Consider the following 19,630-nt stretch of genomic DNA (forward strand, 5'->3'; position numbering starts at 1 on the left):
GGACTTCAAATACCTTAACTACTGGGGAAAAAATACAGAAGCTAGCAAGCAAATTCATGACAATTTCATTCACTTTCTACAGAAATGAAGCAGTGACCATGTAAAGTAGTCTAACTTGCTTCATATTATTAATTTCAAGCAATCATATTTTTCAAATGTGAAGTATTACATAGTATTTAAATTAACATAACATTATTTGATTGGTTAAATCATCTAAAAGCTGGCAAACCTTCCATCCTCAAGTTTAGGCCATCCTTTGTTACAGCATCTCACCCTTGCAGATGAAGTTCTTTTTATTCTCACATGCTTTTTTCACAGGCTGAAGGCTGCTTATTTGAATTATCTAGCCTTGACATTTGTTAATGTAACAAAACTAAGATGCTGTTAAAATGTGCTGTTTTGTTTTGAGCTAGTTTCACATGGATGTATTAAGGCTAATTGCAAATAGAATATGCTGTGGAGCTTCAGTTCTGTGTCACCAATATATTTAGGATAACAACGTATTTACAAAAAAATAAATAGATATGTTGGCGATTTAAATTAAACCGTATACCTGAAATCTGTTTTTTATTTTAAAAAATACAGGTATTCACAGCTTTTTTACATATCAGCATAAATAAAGAGAAATTATAACAACTCACATCAGACACATTCATCATTACATTTACTTAAACTACTTTTCTTTTTTTTTGGATTGTCAGGACATAACGTATACAAATCCAAAATATAATGTACAGTTGCAGAAAACTGAAATGTTTCTGCCCATTATTATGCTCATGCAAGCCTGACAAGTACTAATATTTTATGTTAAGCGCCTTGAGTATGGGAAATAAATAAAATGTATTATTATTATTACTATTAATAATAATATTTTATGTTGACATTTAAAATCAGGTTGAAAGGGATTTTGCAGGTGACATTTTGTACAATGTCTGTGACACAAATTTAATTAAAAATTATAATAAACACTGTGTGAATGAAATATTATGCTAAGGATCTGGGGATGTTTTTGAATGTGTTTTATGATTTTTCACTTAATTTTCAATGTTTATCTCTATCTTTCTTTTGATTCCTTTACATTTCAGCTTTTTGGATATTAAACACTGATGTTATAAAGACTTATGTGCAAGTCGGCATGTGAAATCACAGGGACCATTTTGTATAAAAGGACAATGTTTTGTTGTATTTCCTTGTCTGAAAGTCCAGTTAACTAAATGTTATATAGGTTTGTAGTAGAAATTTAGCTACAGTAAAGGAAAAAGTAATCTAGTATTAAATAAGTGTATATTTTAAGAATCCTTATGTTTTGGCATGATACATTGGGTACTGCTGCTCCCACGCATATGAACGATATTAGGTTCAAATCCTATGCCTGAACGTTGTTTGTGGGTGTTTGAACATACAGGTACTTTATCATCTCTGTGTGGGATTTGTTTCTGGATGCTGTTGTTCTTTTACCACATCCCCAAACGTGTTCAGGCTCAGTTAATTTTACAGATTTTACATGGAGTGTTTGTGCATGAGTGGGTTCTGTGATGGACAGATGTCATTCCCTGTGCTGACTAGAGCTGAAATAAGTTCCAACACAACAATCAAAATTGGAATAATGGCACATGTTATGTAATTTATTTACGTAAATAGATATTTACATAAATAGACAAGTTTCAGATCTTTTATTTGAATTTATTGTGGCAAGAGGTTTTATGGAATTTTGAATTGTTCAGCTTCTAGGTGTTTCACCCAGGTGTACTTGTAATAATGCTCACTGTCCAATAGGCATGGAAAAGGATATGACAAAACGCTATGGGCAATGTCAGGTTTTATGAAAAAAAAAAAAACTGTTTGAACCATGAACTGTTTTGAATTTTGACCTCTGAAATTTCAAAAAACAGTTATTAGCAATAACAATCAACAGTAATTATAGCTGCAGAAATTCATTATTTTACATTCATTAACATAACAGTCTTAGTTTATTGCTGACTTTCCAGGGGGGTATTTTTCGTACGTGGATTAGTCATTTAGCCGGATGTAATTGTTGACGATTTGGCCTGATCCTGGATCTGTCGGTTTTTTGAAACTCTTGCTGGAAGTGTTATCATAGCAACACATCCTAATCCGCAAACCTGCTCGGAGCAGGTTTGTTCTACGTAAACAAGGATTAGTTTACAAATGTAATCAGTGACGGTGCGTGGAAGTCATCCAGTCATGGCTTCGCCGTTCATGAATGAGCGACCAATTGATATTGGTGCGCAACTTATACGAAGAGAATTTCATATAGAGAGGGTTTTGTGCAATCGACAAGATCCTTTATTGCTCCTGGAGGAAATTCTGTACGAAAGATACCACTTTAGCCGAGGGGGAATATTGTACCTCAAAGATTTATTAGCTCCATATATTCGAAGTCAAACTCTGCAAAGTCGGGCTCTCACAACCACACAGACAGTATGCATTGCTTTGAGGTTTTTTTACAAGCGGCACTTTTTTATATACTGTAGGCGATGCAGAACATCTATCGAAAAGTGCAGTTTGCCAGGCAATTCGTAAAGTCTGTTTGGTTCTGAAACATTTTCTTCGGGTTTTTATAGTGTTTCCTGGACACCTGCGTGTGCAGACAATAAAAGAGGCGTTTCATGCCATTGCATGTAGGTAATACACAGGTTAAAACACCCACAGTTCCATAAAGAATCCCACAATCAGCCTAACATTCTCATTACCAGGATTTCCAAATGTGATTGGGGCACATGGGACTGATCAGAGTGGAGTTTGATCAAACATTATTTGGAAAATGTACCTCTCCTCCTGATGAATAATCAGACACAGTGTCTTCATCAAATATTCGACCTTTGTCAATATCTTGTTGGTCAGACACAGGTTCAAGGGATATGACATTCCCTGCAACTGACCCAGCAAAAAAGAGGGCTATATGGAACATACCTATGGCACACATGGAGGACAAATATATGCAATGACCATCCTTTACCTGAAATGAAGTGACCACTGCATCCTGCCACTGGTTCTGAGGTGGAGCTTCCCCCTGGAATGCCCTCAGAAACAGGGCGATGGGCATTTTGCTGGAGATCCAACTGTTCTGCAGGGGTTAGGTCTGGACCGCGTGGACCTCCACCTGTTTTTTGCTTGTCTGCCTCCTTATTAGCTTTGAAATTAATGTTTTTTTTTATATTATATATGATTGTTTATGTCAACAATTCTTTATATAGTTATATACCAATATTTGTCAGTTTGAAGTATATTCTTGTACTTCACTTTAACCTGTTCCCATGTTCTCCTTGTGCTCACGTTTGATCTGGAATTATGACATCTATATTACTAAACCACAGTTAATTTATGCACGGTAGACGCACCGAGGTGCATGCGCACTGCGGCCTTTGTGCCCGCCCCAGAGTCCAGAGTCAAACGCAGCGCACTACACTTGCTCTAATCCACTGTACCAGTAATATAGATCACATAACGGTCACAGACTCTAACCCAGCGGCTTCCCAGACTCAGTGGCTGGCACACGAACACCACAACCTGTAAACTAAACTTGCTGTGCTCCACTCTGCCAGCAATCGGTGTCAGCAAAGGCAACGGAATCACGTCTCCACAAAACGAAACCGCCTTAGTACAGATATGCTTATTTAATTATATGACATTCCCCCAGACGCACCCACCCTCCATGATATGTCATCCATCCAAATATCGGACGGAACCGAAACTGATTGCCATTCTTGGATTTACGATTCTCTAGAGAATCGTGGGCTTACTTGTATTAAATAATAATTAATCTGACAAATAGGAAATGAAATGCTGCATTCAGTAAGTACAATGCAATTTGACGGCCACTTTTTGCCAGCCGTCTTTTCTGGTCTGGGCTGCTTTTGCAGTATTACCCCTTGTGCATATTAAATCTTGAAATTCTTCATGTCCTTTGAATAAAAGGTCTTGCGCCGCGTGTGGAAAAAAAAAATGCGCCTGTTCTTTTGTCATTTTGTTACAGCCTATCAAATGCTTGCTGATCATGTTTTCTAGACTCAATATATATGGGCTTTTCACTCAGCACGGGCGCGCGCATTCATCTCATATGATTAGATCCAGCTCGACTAATCTAATACACGGCTGCGTTTGAAAAACCGACCTATCCCGGATGAGTGTCACCGGCATTAACTTATCCAAAATGAGGCACCTGATCTCAGATGATTTAAGCGACGTACGGAAAATACCCCCCTGGTTTATTGTTAAATGTTTACATGCATTTGTTTGCTCCTCTGGGTGCTTCTAGTGGATACACAATATTTGATTCAGACTTTATTTTTTCCAACAACTCAGATGGCCTTTCTGTGACAATATGTTCAATTAATTTTTTGGTGGAGTGATACTTGTCTAAAATTGCAGAGATAGGGTCTCCGCTTTGCCATTTTTCTTCCTTAGATGGTCATAAATAACAAGATTAAAATGCCTAAAAATAATGTTCAATAAACTTGAATTGCATTGAAATATTTAGTGGTTTTGAGAACAAGCTACTGCACAGTACAGACAAGGTTCCCTGTTTGTTTTAGAAAGTCCTTCTGTTCTTTTTGTAGCTGCTTAATGTCTAAAAAAAATAATCTCAGAATAATTCATTTTTTTGCTGTACCAATGCAAAATAAAACAAAAGTATAATGTAATCATAGTACAAACAACTATATCAGCTGGTGAAGAATATCACCTTGGGCTGTTACCTTGGCAAGCAGAAACGAGATCGCACTGTGTACCTCTATCATATATTTGATGGTATAATGTCTGGAATTGTGGCCAAAGTAATGTACTGTACGGTATGCAGGTATCATGTGAGCCTTTCTGATGCAACTCAATGGGACCAGTCTTCTCTTTTTGTGCTATTCTGACTCTTAAATTCATCCAGATTGTCTTTAAATTCTTTTTACCTTCTGTTGCGCAACAATGCCAATAATTGTCCCACAATTAATTTCCAGCCTAATGAAGAAATCTCCTCACAAAGAGAAAGATGTACCTTTGTTATTGTAAACTGCAAATTGAAATCCTAGACACCAGCTCTGATTGGATATTTTGCTTTGTCAAAAGTAAAATGGGTGAAAAAATTCCAGTTCATTACTTACATAGCCCCAGCCCATAATTAAATGATATAAGATCATATTGGAAATGAATACTAATATGTATATAAATCCTTTTCCTGAGAAATTCCCAGTCCCCTTGGATTTAATATGGATGGTGTTTGGGAAACACCCATAAATTATCAATGTAACATAAGATGTTCTTAGCATTATGACACTTTCAGGAAACACAGCACGTGTGTGTCATTTCTGTTGTCATCTATTAACATGGAAAATTTAACATGAATTATTTTGTGTTGTGAGCCAAGGTCTTGATTTTGAACAGAAAAAACAGCTTTTTTTATATCTTATAATGCTGTCAATCCATGCCATTTGGACAATCTGCTATTATTTTGCTTTTCATCTATTTCAATTTTCAGCTTTAATTTAATTTAATAAAGTAAGTGCCATCATTAAACTAAGGACCACACCCACTGTATCACATGGTCACATCTTCTGTGACATCACAACTTCATTAGTATCTTCAACCAATGAAGAGAATAGAAGATATCAGAGGAACAAAAAAAATAAAGAAAACAAATAGAAAATTCACAAAAATAGCTAATTTGTCAAGACAGGTGTGAGTACATTGGCTTAATCAGCTTAGAATATTACAGTTGGTTAAATGGTGTGAAAGAAGCACAAAACACAAGAAAAAGATTTGGGGATCATGCCCGTATATTGTTAGTTGAGAAGTTTTAGAGACTGATACTAGCTGTCAATCTGGATGGGGTGAATAGGTTACTGAATAATTTTATAGCGGAAGAGCAGGAAGGGTGTGTTGTAGGGCAGGAAGTAACATGAGGTCATCAGAAAGTGCTGAAAGTGAGGTCATCTGTAGGGGCCGGAGGTGAGGTCATCTGTAGGAACTGGGCATGATGTTTGGAACAAGTGGAAGTGAGTGGTTTAGTTGGGTTTTTCTTCTGAAGGTCTGTGAGGTATTAGTACTCAGCACCATCCCCTAGTCTGGTGTGGCAACACCCTGATTTGAACCCTTTGACTGCCTCCCAAATGCACGTGTGTGACAATGATACTTCCACTTCATCACTAGAGGCTAATTTTTATTAAAAAAAAACAGTTATCAAATGTTTAATTTTTTAACACTTCCTCATTTACAGATTAGATCTCAAATGAGGCCTGGCTTCATTAGTGCTTTAATTTGGCTCTAAGTTATCAGATTGATGACAATTCTATTACAGTTGTATTGCACACAGTCCTGATCAGATGAGGCCTGAATATATGAGAACTGAAAAAGGATATTTTTTATCCAGTAGGGCTTTGAACATGGTGAAACTACAGCATAAGCTAGCTGATGGGTGCCTCATTGAGTATGATAGGCATGAACGACTTTCCAAGAGTTTCTCTAAGTTTGGGACTGCTCCTGGGCAATATTCACTCACTTTCTTTCTCACTTTAGCTCTATGAGATTAGTATTCTCTCTCTGTTTCTCTGTTTTGTAAGGAACTAGTTTATTTTTTAGTGGAGTTTTAATAACTAGTTGGTAGGCAAAGCTTTTACTACTATAATGTGATTTATAAACTCAGAGTTCTTTTCAGAGTGCAAATTACTTGTAACATCCTGTGAGTTTCTAGGCATCACTTTGTTTAAAGGCTTGACTTCATTTATACAAGGCACTCTGATTTATTCTGATTCAACAGATCTCTAGCCTAAGTGAGCTTCATTTTCATTTTTTAATGAACATTGTCATGAAATGGCAATCTAGCACCAGTTTTACTGTACAAAAGAAATATTGGTCACAGTCTAGTTTGAAAATTGCACACAAAATGATTTATCAAATAGAAAACACTTAATACTATTTTTTCCTTTTTAAATTAAACTATGTTCTACTTCATGATTTTCTTTCCTCAGCTCACAAAAATGGTATCAATGGATTGGGAAATGTATCTGTGACCTGTGATGAAGGGGATGGATGCTACATTCAGATGACAAAGTGCCAGAATTCAATGGAAATGTCCACTCTGACCCCAGGTGGAGGCACCAAGTTGGACAGAGCACGCAGTAACACCTCTGAGGCAAAGCTAATGGCTAAAAAGCGTGTCATCCGAATGCTGATTGTCATTGTGGCAATGTTTTTTGTCTGTTGGATGCCTATTTACAGTGTCAACACCTGGCGAGCCTTCGACCGTCACTCAGCCAACATGGCCCTTTCAGGAGCACCCATTTCCTTCATTCATTTGCTTTGCTATACTTCTGCTTGTGTCAACCCCATTATCTACTGCTTCATGAATAAACGTTTTCGCAAAGCTTTTCTGGCCACATTTGCCTGCTGCTGTAAGCCATGTCGACGCTTTCGAGAGATAGAAGAGGATGCGGTTGCTACTGGAACTTCACTGTCCAAATTTAGTTATACCACTGTAAGCACACTGGGACCATCATGAACTTAAAAATAAGATATTGCAGTTAGGCTCCATCATACTGCTGCATGCTTTCAAACTAGGCATCATTAGCATTAAAATAATGTTTATTTTTCAAATTTTGCAGTGCCTCAATGTCATCTTTATACTGTGCATTTGATTCTGGCTTAAACTAATCTCAACCTGCCTTGGATGTCAGTTGTTTTCCATTTTTAGAATGTTAATGAACCAATGCACCAAAGCTAATTGTTATTACCTGCTTTAACAAGAAGAAAAAGAATGTTTATTTTTGTTCATAATATGAGTGATTTCATTATTTTACTGTCTATTGGCTACAAATGGTACTTATTGCTTTGTTCATAACATTAACTGCCATGATTGGCAGACAGAGAATGACTGGTCTATCCCAGTTTATTTTTGCATTCTCACACCTCTAGGGTCTTGGCTTTGAATCCTGGCCACGTTACTATGTCTACTATGTGTGGAGTTTTCTCTGTGTGCTCAGTTCACTGTGTTCACAAAGACATGTACATTAAATTGACCTCACCTATAATTCTTTATGGCTGTGTGTATGTGTGTGCAACCTGTGATGGACTAGTATTCCATCCCAGGTAAGTTTCTACCTTATTCCAGATTCTTTTGGGATAGGACTCACCATAGGCCTTTAATGTATTATTTAGGGTGGAAAATGAATGAACATATAGACGATTAAATCTTGCAGTGTTACTCACAAGTCATCAATGACAGTGGTTCTCAACTTCAGTCCTGGAGGCTTCTTGTGACTGCATTTGTCCTAACCCATTTCTTCTCTTAACTGGACTACTCCCTTAATTAAGCAGGCCCTTATTTCCTTGCTTCTATGTTTTTTGCATCCACCCAAAAATTACAGTTTGGTTACACTATATTTTTAGTGAATCAAGGAGTTAGTGAATTCATTTTAAATGTGTTAGATAAAAATGTATTCTTTTTCCTTTTATTTTTTTTAATGTTCTGGTTATTTAGATAATTTTTTACTAATAAGCATACAAGTGAGTAACACTAAAGTAGTTACCCCTTTCAGAATCATTTGCACTGATGTCGGCTCTACTCATCATTATTTGTTGGTATTGAGAATACAATTAATTAAGCAAACTAAACAGAAAAGTGAATTTATAAAATAACAAAGCAATGTAAACATTTAAAGGTACACTAAAAATACAAATAACTTAATTTCAATTAGTATAACTATGACACTACTGCACTTTTCTAAATGCAAAATAAAAGGAAAAATGGGTCAGCCAATCGAACAATCAAATCAATTAAAGGTAACAATGATTGACTGAGTGAGAATTTCTTTGGAACAAAAACCTGCAGCCACAGGGAGCCCCAAGGACTGAACTTAAGAACCACTGATCTATCCTAATTTTATAAAAATTTGAGCTGTATTAATGTTTTTATATTCTACAGCCTGCTCATTAAAATTGTGTATAGAAATTTCCCAGCGAGTAAATGTAAAAATTATACACTACTACAAATTATTAATAGCAGTGCATACTTGCTAACCATCAATTTAATTCCTAGAGAGTTGAGGATTAAATATTTCAAACTGTAAGGTGCATGATATCAGGTAGTGCTTTTTTGTGTTACATTTATAATGGCAGAGGCTTTCATTGATATTATTTATTAATATATACTCACAACGTTTTGTAGTGCACTTAGGAGGGCTTCACAGCAAAGCACCTGGAGCCTTATCCTTTTAGTACTGACCCAGACATGCTTTTGTAAATTGTTGATATTGATCATACTGGGTTTGAATATACTCAAAAATGAACATTTAAAATGACTTTATTTGCTTACAAGTAATCAAATGCTATTGGTATTACCTGTCCAAAACAGAAGGCAAGTAAAATATTTCAGTAATTTGATATTATGCATTATGAGGTATTATTAACATTTCTGTTTCTCACCAAAGTGTTTTATTGTAATTATTACTATTGCTTCTTAGTCACTGTAACCTTAAAGATGGTCTTGTACATTCCTTACAATTAAGTTAACCTTCTAAAATTCCTAATACTGTAAGTATACTATATATGAACTGCTGTTGTCATCATCATCCAAAGGTAACATGGGGCTGTGCTGATGAGATTATTAAGTTTTCATACTTAAGATAATTATATATTTATTTAATATGTTACATTTATTAAAACAAAATAAGTAACAATAACTGTAATATTGCATCTAGGTTATAAAATTAAGCTAATTACTGATTACAATGAAAATTAATAAAATAAAAATATAAAAAAAAAAAAAAAAATTAAGCTAATTAAGAGCACCTAAAAACTTGTATTATCAAAGGACAAATGCAGAAACTTTAAAGAGTGTCAGAAAAAGGGTATTACAATGAATTCTCAGGAGAGATTTTTATTATTTTTATTCATAATGGGTAGAGCACAGGTTGGCTGGTGATCTACTGTTTGAAACAGTTATATTCATTACGGCCTGCCATATTTTACAAACGTTTATAGCTTTTACCTCAATGTATGAGAAGTCCCACACATGAAACAGGATGACTAAGTGCAATCTCTCAGTAAAAAATAACCCAAACATTATACTCCACTTCCATTTTTACAATATAAGGAAGGAAGTCCTGTAGCATAAAATTAAAATAGAAATCATGGACATTAGTATGATAATTCAATATTTACTGATACAAAAAAATAGTAAATTTCATTTGAATTAAGTTTTCTCTAACATTCATTTACATCTATTTATTTTTAAGTAAGTCTTTTTACTAATCAAAGTGGCAAGATAATAAAGTACTATTCAGCATATCATATTCTGAATGCAGAAGTCATAATAATATTTTGTAGAACTATACCTAGAAGCTAGGCCCATTGCATTGTTAAGTTACATATTTGCAATCAGTATGGTCCATTTTATAGCATTTTTTCATTACTGATACTATTACTGCAGTGGATAGACAAATACTGGAAGTTGATTTTAGGAAACATTCATCTGCTAGCTTATAACCAAATCATACCAGAAAAAACCTGCAGGCTGAAATAATATAAAATGACAGCATAAAAAAAAAGACACCATGAAATGTAGTTACTAAAGCAATTGTCCTGATGGGCTTCTCACATGGCCCACCACTGTAAAATCGTTTGGCACTGTAAATCTTAGCCCTAAGACAGATTGCAGTAGGACATGGACAGAAAGTGACTTGCTTGATAAATGTAAAAAGACACATTTTTTCTTGTACTGAGTACACAGGAAACATCTTAAATATGCACCTTACTCCATGAATAATCATTTTGGACACCGTATATTACTAATATTGTTTGCTATACTTAGCAAAAAATACTGTTCAGTATTTGATTATGTGTCAATAGTAAAGAAATGTGTACATTTTGAAGAAATATACAGTCAAAAAAACTAACCTTCCTGGTATACAAACAAAAGGTTAACTTAAAGGGCTCAAATATATAAAAAAGATTAAAAAAAACTGGCACTTGAAAATTTAACCAATAAGATAAATGGTTTATGATTTTGAATGAGAGCTGAATGGGCATCAAGAAGTTTAGTTGGTTATAAAACAACAAAGTTAATTTGTGTGTATTGCAGTTTAAGCAGACTTCTGATATGATACTACTGAAATATCCTGCTCTGACATGATTAGTTAATTAGGCATGACATTTTATAACTGTATTAGAAATTAAAATAAGAAATAAGGAAATTTTTGTCATACAAAAAACATTTTAATTATAGATAGATAGATAGATAGATAGATAGATAGATAGATAGATAGATAGATAGATAGATAGAACTTCTTTTGTCCCAATAGGAAATTTATGTTATGTATTAATTTAAGCATGTAATGGGCAAAGAAAAAATGAGGTATACCCGAAGGCACTGCAGTAGTACTCAATGTAACTTTACTTCTTAAATGTTAATGTTTTACTGTTTAATAATTTATACGCTTCTTATATATTGTTCAAATTCTTTTATGAAAATACCAGTGACAGCGCAATGCACGATAACATGGAGTGAATACACCATACGCATCTGCCCACAGCCGCCCTGGTGTGCGCAGATAGGAGTTGATTCTAAAATAAAATAAACATAAAAAGAGTAATACATTCATCACCCATAAAGCGGATAGCAGACGTGACGTATTATATGTGTACCACATTTCAAGTCAATACGTGAAACGGTTTGCAAGCTACATGTGATTTAAAATCCTGGACAGACCAACGAAAAGCCACGGTAGCAAATTATTGAAGAAGATTTTACTGTTTAATAATTTATATTTATATGAAATGTGCTTCTTATATATTACTTCATATTCTCATATGATAATGATGTTAATGTTGTTTATATTGATTTCTATGTTATTGTAAGTGCATCTATGTGTGTATATGTATGTATGTATGTGTATATATATATATATATATATATATATATAAAAAATATATATATAAAAAATATATGTGTATATGTATATATAATATATCTGTATATGTGTGTATATGTGTGTGTATATGTGTATATGTATATATATATGACAGCAACACTCATAACAATGACAACACAATTACATTGACAATCATGTTACGTTATTTTTAAAATGTTTCCTTTACTTTTTCATAACCTCTTTAACACACTACTTCTCCGCTGCGAAGCGCGGGTATTTTGCTAGTTAAAACTAAACTAAAAGAATGACATCATAGGACAAAATGTAGTAATGTGTGGATTTTAACAGAAGTGCCCAAATGAGATTGTCTGAGCAGCTTTGTTAGAAAATACAAGATAAAAGCACAATAGATTTGATTGGAAGATCTTGTAGAGAAAGAAGTAGAGCAGAGTACCGTTATTTTTTTTTTATTACTTATAACATTTCATTATAGAAGCTAATACAAGCAACAAGCTAAAAAATTATATTTGTATTATCTGTATATAACCTTTTATTATTGCATTTTGCTTTGGATCTGATTCAAAACAAGCATAATTAATTTTTTGTTTTGGATTAAGAATCTGAATCTGATGAAATGTACACATTCATTTTGGCTTCTGCAGTAAAATATTGTGCATGGGTTAAGATGTTCTACTTCAGCTGAAAACAAACCTTCGTTTCACCTTAAAAACGGAATGATTTAAGTATTAGATTTACTGGCAACAATTTTAGTATTCATTTAATATGCGGAGAAGATTAACAAAATGTTTTGATTAACCAAAAGTATGTTTAATTTGGTTGTTAAGGTTTGCTATTAACGCATCAGTTTAGAGGCAATCCAAAAGCAAACCCTCTACAATATAAGTGTCCCATTCCTGCTGTAAGCAAAGCTTTGTGGATCACCTGGATGCATCACAGCACATAACGTACCATTGATTATAGCATAGTATGGGTGTAAACAACTGCAGCGTATTCTAATCTTACAAGTAAAGGTATCTACTAAACAAAAATTAACAATAATAAAAAACAGGTTGTTCTTCCTATAATCAAATAACATTGACATTAATATAGATGTCAACTATTAACCTTAATTTGCTTATACTGAAAAGATTTAGCTCCTCCAATCTTTCATCAGTGCTCATTCCTAATTGTCCTAGAATTAATCTAGTTTCTGTCTTGAGGACTTTGTCTAGTGCAGTTATCTTCTTTGTAATATGACAAGTAAAGCTACCCAACACTGTATATACCAGATGAGGTCTCTCAAGTGCATTATACAGGTTAAGTATAACCACTCTTCCCTTGTATTTAATGCAGCGTGCCATATAAACAAATATCCATCTGTACACTATCTGAACATCGATGGAGATAAGTCCATTATGAGCTTCAGACCACCATTTAACTTTTATATCAAGTATGGTTAACGCATGTCAAAATATTAATTTACTGTATTTACATTAAAAATCACCCAAGACTTTTATGCCCAAGACTGAATTCTAATGGGTGGTCCAGATCTAATAATGCAATTTTCATTACGCCTTAACTTATTAAGTTTATTACATACAGAATTCCCAGCACCTGCCCTGCACACAGAGAGTTCACTTAAAATTCTTTTTGTTGCCGATAGATGGCAGCACCTGCCCTGCATTCCAAAATGGCGGGGAGACAGTTGTCAGTCGAACAGTTGCATAATTAGATCTGGACCACCCTGTATTTAAGATGTCCCCAATTCTACGTAGTTTTGCACCTTGTGCAAATTTCATCAGCTTGCCAATTACTTTGTTTTTAAGAATATTAAGATAAACACTATGCTTCTTCATAGAATTTTAGTGCTAAACATTTTAGTCTAAACACATTTTGACATTTGAGTTTTCAAAAAAAACTTACTTGATATGCTTTATCATGGTCAAAGTTTTTTTTAAAATATTGCTTCCATTTATTTACCAATGATAGACATTTAGGTGAACAATGGTTGTCAGAATCAGCAGGCATTTCCAAGTATGAAGTTATTATTTGTACATAATGAATATACAGTAATATATAAAAATAGCTTCTTAAGTAAATATTATCTAATTAATTTCAGTTCTAGGTACAGGGAGGTTTCAACTTCTTAATTTTTAAGATCATTCTTAACTTGCGTGATTTTTAGCATTACATTTAGTGCTGATGTTACAATACTTGTCTTGTGTGTGTCATTTTATACAGATGCCCATTTTTTAAAATTTCCTTCTACTTTGTCACCTGAGTTATTTAGTAATTTTTCTTCTGTCTAGTTTTCTGGTTTCATGTGAGCTTACTTCTTTGGTTAAAGAGTTACAATTGTGAACATTACCTTAATGGCAATACATTCTTCTTGTGGCGTCCCTGTAATCAATTTGGTTAATTTCTGTAATTTTTGTATGTTTATTTTAACGTTAATTACAACGTTTATTAATTTTCTATTAGTTATTTCATGGTGTGTGTGCGTCTGTTGTTTTTTTTTTTTTTTTGCATGTTTGCTGCCTTTAATTTAGTTCTGAGTTTTTGTAACGCTAATTTTAGATAGATTTTTGACATTATCTTTTGTTGCATTTTTTCATTTGTTTTGTTTTTTTCATAGAAAAGCACTTGGTGCTTCTCACACATCATAACACCATTTAACTTATGGTCCTGCTACTTAATGCATTTGCAGTTCGGCAATTGCAAGCCTCTTCAGTTGTCATCACTAACTTAATGCTCCTATGTAGTTGAAAAAATGGCAAGAAATTCTACCAAACAGGAGGATTAGGATGGATTGATGGATAGATGAGGTGCAATTAGCACCTGCTTCTTAGTTCAGTTTAGAACATTAAGCAAACAAAAACAAAACAAATATCAAAAACTAGAAGAAGCAGTGCAGAAAACCTGATACAATGACTGAGTAATCGAACAGTAAGCCAATACAGATAGTACATCTTGTTTATACCCTGTCAGGATTTGCTGGTGGAAGCAGTAGCACATGCAGTGATTTTAAATAAGTTCGTATTTGCTGAGATGTTTTAATTTTTTTGGTTACATAATGATGAAACCACTTTAGTGTGCTGCATGATACATGTGGGCTCATGCACATGTGCAAAATGCATGAGAAGTGTTTTAGTGCTGGCAGTAACCTTTGGAACTGTGAAAATATTAATTTCTGGTTACCAAAAAGTGGTGCTTGAACTTGGCCATTATGCTAGTGAAAGACTGAGAACAAACTTCCATTCTTCCATTTTCTGTTCTGTTTAATCAAAGTTAGACTTGAGCAGACACGCTGTATATCCTGGGAACACTGGGTGCAAATTGTCAACCCATTTATAATGCCACTGAGAAGCAAAATTCTGGTTAATGCAAATTCTGTTGCAAACCTTACTCAGTGGTTTGCTTTGCTTTGTTGGTTATGACCACAGAAAGATATCCTCACATATGTATCACATCAAAAATTAAACTGTTTTTAAGAGTGAAAAAAATTATTTAAACAACAACTGTGAACATCTCATCATAGTTATTTTGGTATCAGGATCAGCACTTTGCTTTCCTGTGCTATCTACCCTTCAAAAATAGTGCTACTGAGACAAAATCTTAATGGTAGTTTAACAACTGAGCTTTCTTCTGTTTTGTCTCCATTTTATGTCAAAGTGTGCATTGGTGCAAAAGTAGTACTGATAGTCTCACCTTATCAGGCTATAAAGGTGCATTTCACTAAGGGCAACGTCCAACGTAGTACTACATTTTTTTTTTTTAAATGGTGACTCCCCCCCATCCACACTAGCATTTTCACATCATTTACAAAAGTATTTTTGTCCACACTAAAATGATTGAAAACGCATATAACATAGTTATACACTACGCATGCACAGAATACCGATGTCATAAACTGGGCATAAAATGTGTCATTTTGTCACAAGTTTAAGCCCAATTTGGATTTGCCAAATGATTGTTTTGAACTGGTCCAAATGTCACCTACATTGGCCATTGTTTTACATGCAGTATGAGACTGGTTGTGATGCTTGATTGCATCTTACAGATAGGCAGTTGTACGATCAGATGAACTTCTGTCTTGTCCAAAATTTCATACAGCTGACTTGTAGTGTGAGTTAGTTTTCTGACTTCCCCATCAAATTTTCCAAAATTGAAGTAATCAATTATGCATTGTACTTGTACAGTCTGTGTGCCTACATTGCAGTTTTAGCATGTATACGACTGGCCACTCTTATTGTGCAGTAGTCACTTGACCTCATTTTATTAAAATTGCACAATGTATGCCTGGCATTACCCAACACTGAAGGGATGTTAATACTGCCAGCCAGAGAATTTATTGCAAAACAGTTGCATTTGGTAAATTAATTGCCTTTTGCATATGTATGCAGAATTCAAACTGTACATAATGTAATTCATATATGCACACATGTAAGCAACACAACAAGCACCATGGAAAGCAACTCTTCTGTGCCCACTTTGTTGGAATATGGTTTTCGTTCATGAAGAGTGAACAATCAGGGATTGAGCTTTTGTAATAAGAAAGATCTAATCAGCACAAGCCAACTTTGTAGGAGATGGTGTTTTCAGAAATCTTCATTTTCGTCTGTCCAAAGTGAAACTCCACATGGGTGTTTCTTAAAGTATTTGTTTTCATGGGTAGAAAATGGCAATGTATTGTGGACGGAAAGCGAAAAAGGAGACAAATTTCTGCTTTTATAAATGAAAATGCAGTAGTGTGGATGAGGCCTAGATTTTGTCAAAAGTTTCATCAGTGTCCAGCATCATAACATAATCCACACAGTTACAAGTTAGATTACAGAACAAGAGACTACTGTAAACAAATGTTATTTTTACAGGGTGCAAGATATAATACATTTCTTTGTAATCTACAGTAATTTGATTAGTGCAAGCATTCATGTTGAAAAATATATAACAACATTGCTTTGTCAAGGTGAACATTATATTTGTTTTCCATTAACATTTAAATAGGAATGATTTATAAGTAATTGTGGAAGAGACACTACATAAGCAAAGAGTGCTGTTATTGTTTTAGTGTATTTGAAGTAAATTTTCATAATGTAAAAATGTACACGATCAAGGTTTGCACTGAAATTCATGGCAGCAAAAACTGTCGAGTGCTGCAGTGCTTATGTACTTGCCCTGTCAAGTGATATAAAATGAATAATCTTCCTTATACTGATAAGTATACTGTTAATGTTGTTCCTACAAAAAGGAAGATTTAAAGAATATCTGAGGAAACTGCCTGTGTTACGGACTATGATTCAAAATAACCGGTTTTGAACTTGAAGTTCTCAAATAATTAATTTTCCTAGCTTCTGTATTTATGTTGGGGTTTCACACAACCTGCCCAAATCTCTTTCTGTGTTTTCATGTGATTTGATTAATGGAGTACTTGAATGGTTAACTGAGATGTCCAACAAAATGAAATGATTTAATATAATCTGAAATATATCTTAGAAATTCATGAAATAAAGCAAGTTGGTAGAAATCTATTTAACATAGACATTTAATGTTTTCTGTGCACTGTTAGTAAATATTTTCTGATATACCAGCTTTACTTCATGTCTCTGTGTATGGCATTGCTAACATGTTTGGTTTTTTTTCTATTTAATATTTATGGGACATTCTTGAGGTTTGTTTTGTTAACCTCTGTGGGACCATGGCGATAAATGGAAGACTGTATCCAGCCTCATCAGCTAATTAATGTCATTTCTGTGGGATTGTGTGGTTTGTTAGCTTTAAGATTTTATCATGGTGTAACCCTAAATGCATTCCTTTGCAGCTGTTTTTGTCTCGGTGAAAGTATCCACTTATCCTTGTAGCACATGAAGTGCATGCATTGTTCAGTTTTTCTTTGCAAAGCTGACCAAAAGCCAGATGCATTGTTGGTGAATTGTAGAATGGATTTACACATACCAAATTCTGCATTTAATTTTCTTATAAATGCAGACAAAAGCAAATATCATTCTTCAGTTAGCATTGACAAAAAAAAAAACTAGACAGTTTAACAGTTTTTTTGGACAAACAGATACACTATCATCCTTGATACTATAATTTTCAGAATACAGAGAATAAGACTGTATTGCTTAGTTTTCCCTGTATAGGCTGGTAAGGAGTTAGATTATATCCCAGCAGTACTGGATATAAAGCAGGAAGCCACCCTAGACCAAGTACAAATCCATAGCAATACACATTAGTATCCCAAGAATACCAGGCCACTTTATCCAAGCCAGGTCATTCAGCGTGCATACAGGAAGAAGGTGCCAACACCATACAGATGGTGACAGGGAGAGGATTCTATACTGCATCCCTAAAGCTGCAAGAGAATTGTGCTAAGCCCTGTATTATCCTGCTGCTGCTTTGTAAAGTTTGTATCTTGATTACAAAATAATTACATTTTAGTTTTTGTGAAACTGAATATTTTTGGCAGCTTAATTCCAGATGTTAAATATTGAAGGCACCTTTTTTAATACTTAAATAATTCACAGACAGATGATTCTAGGTGCATTCATTAACAACTAGCATCATTAAAACTCAATCACTCTCAATTTTACTTGGATAAAACAACAGTCTAAAACTAGGAAAGGTTAAATTACTAACTTTTCAACAAAAAATAAGAAAAAATGACAGACCGAATTTATCAATGAAAAAAGCCATTGTAATATTTACTGCCCTCTTCATATCTCTGATGCTGTTAATAATCTTTTGGCTTCTGGTTTACCTTCTGCATTAAACAGTTATTCCTGTTCTTCAGCTAACAGCAATCTGTTCCAATACTTGGCTTCATGGATGTGAATAATGTCTAGAAATAATCAACTCTATAATAAATTGTTATTCTTCATATTACATGTATGGTTAGTTGTAGTTTAAAAAGGAAAAACGTAATCCAGAAGATTCAAGAGATCCAAATTAAGTAACATTCTGTTTACTGCAGAAAAAAAAAAGATTTTCAGTATGTCTGATGTACAGTAAAAATCAAAGCCGTCTTAGCTGTTTGACTTTCATGAACAGCCGTTTTCACAGAAGAGACAACGTCAAGCAGGGTTTAGAAACAGAAGTTTACCACTGGATTTTTCTGACTGATAGTTTTTTTTATAATAAAAAAGAAACAAAGTAATAAAAATTAAAGTAAAGAAATGCTCTTTTACTATTTAATAGTTAAAAAGCAGACTTTGTGACAGTTGCATGGTCTTAGTTTATTAAAATGACTTTATTACTTTAGTATTTAATAGCATGGAATTCAGCTTCCTGTTTCAGATGTGGGTGGTCCGTAATGTAAAATTAGAAATTAAAGAATATTTAACCTGCTATTGCACAGCATGCACGGCATCATGATTACGACATCATAAGCTGTATTTTAAGACTGCCTCTTACTGTTTTAATAGTAGCCACAAAGATTTCATTAATTTGACAAACATATACTATGAGAATGTCTTCAAAACACTTTTTTTTTTAATTAATTATTATTTGTATACTTTTGACCGATGAGCACCACTTTGTGTAATACTTATAAGTTATAAAGTATGTGTTTAAAAAAAAATATTATTTTTGTGGTATACACTAATTACCATTGGATTTCCAACTGTGTTGCAATATTAATACTTTTTCCTGCAGTATTCATTATAAAATATTTTTCCTTTTTTAAATTACAAAATATGATCCTGTACCTTTTCAGAAATAGAGAAATGAAACACAGTAGCTCTTTAATACCTTTATCT

The 19,630-nt window shown here is 33.9% G+C and overlaps 1 protein-coding gene across 1 annotated transcript in view; it reads left to right on the plus strand.

Moving 5' to 3' along the window:
• The window catches only part of LOC114650731 (cholecystokinin receptor-like), a 196,794-nt gene extending 188,440 nt beyond the window's left edge, over nucleotides 1-8,354 (plus strand). Inside the window, exon 5 of the mRNA XM_028800544.2 lies at nucleotides 6,978-8,354. Coding sequence (XP_028656377.1) covers nucleotides 6,978-7,507 — 530 coding nt within the window. The 3' untranslated portion in view covers nucleotides 7,508-8,354. The remainder of the gene's footprint in view (nucleotides 1-6,977) is intronic.
• Nucleotides 8,355-19,630: the final 11,276 nt, after the last annotated feature.

Source organism: Erpetoichthys calabaricus, chromosome 4 (genome assembly GCF_900747795.2).
Source record: "Erpetoichthys calabaricus chromosome 4, fErpCal1.3, whole genome shotgun sequence".
Lineage (NCBI taxonomy): Eukaryota > Metazoa > Chordata > Cladistia > Polypteriformes > Polypteridae > Erpetoichthys > Erpetoichthys calabaricus.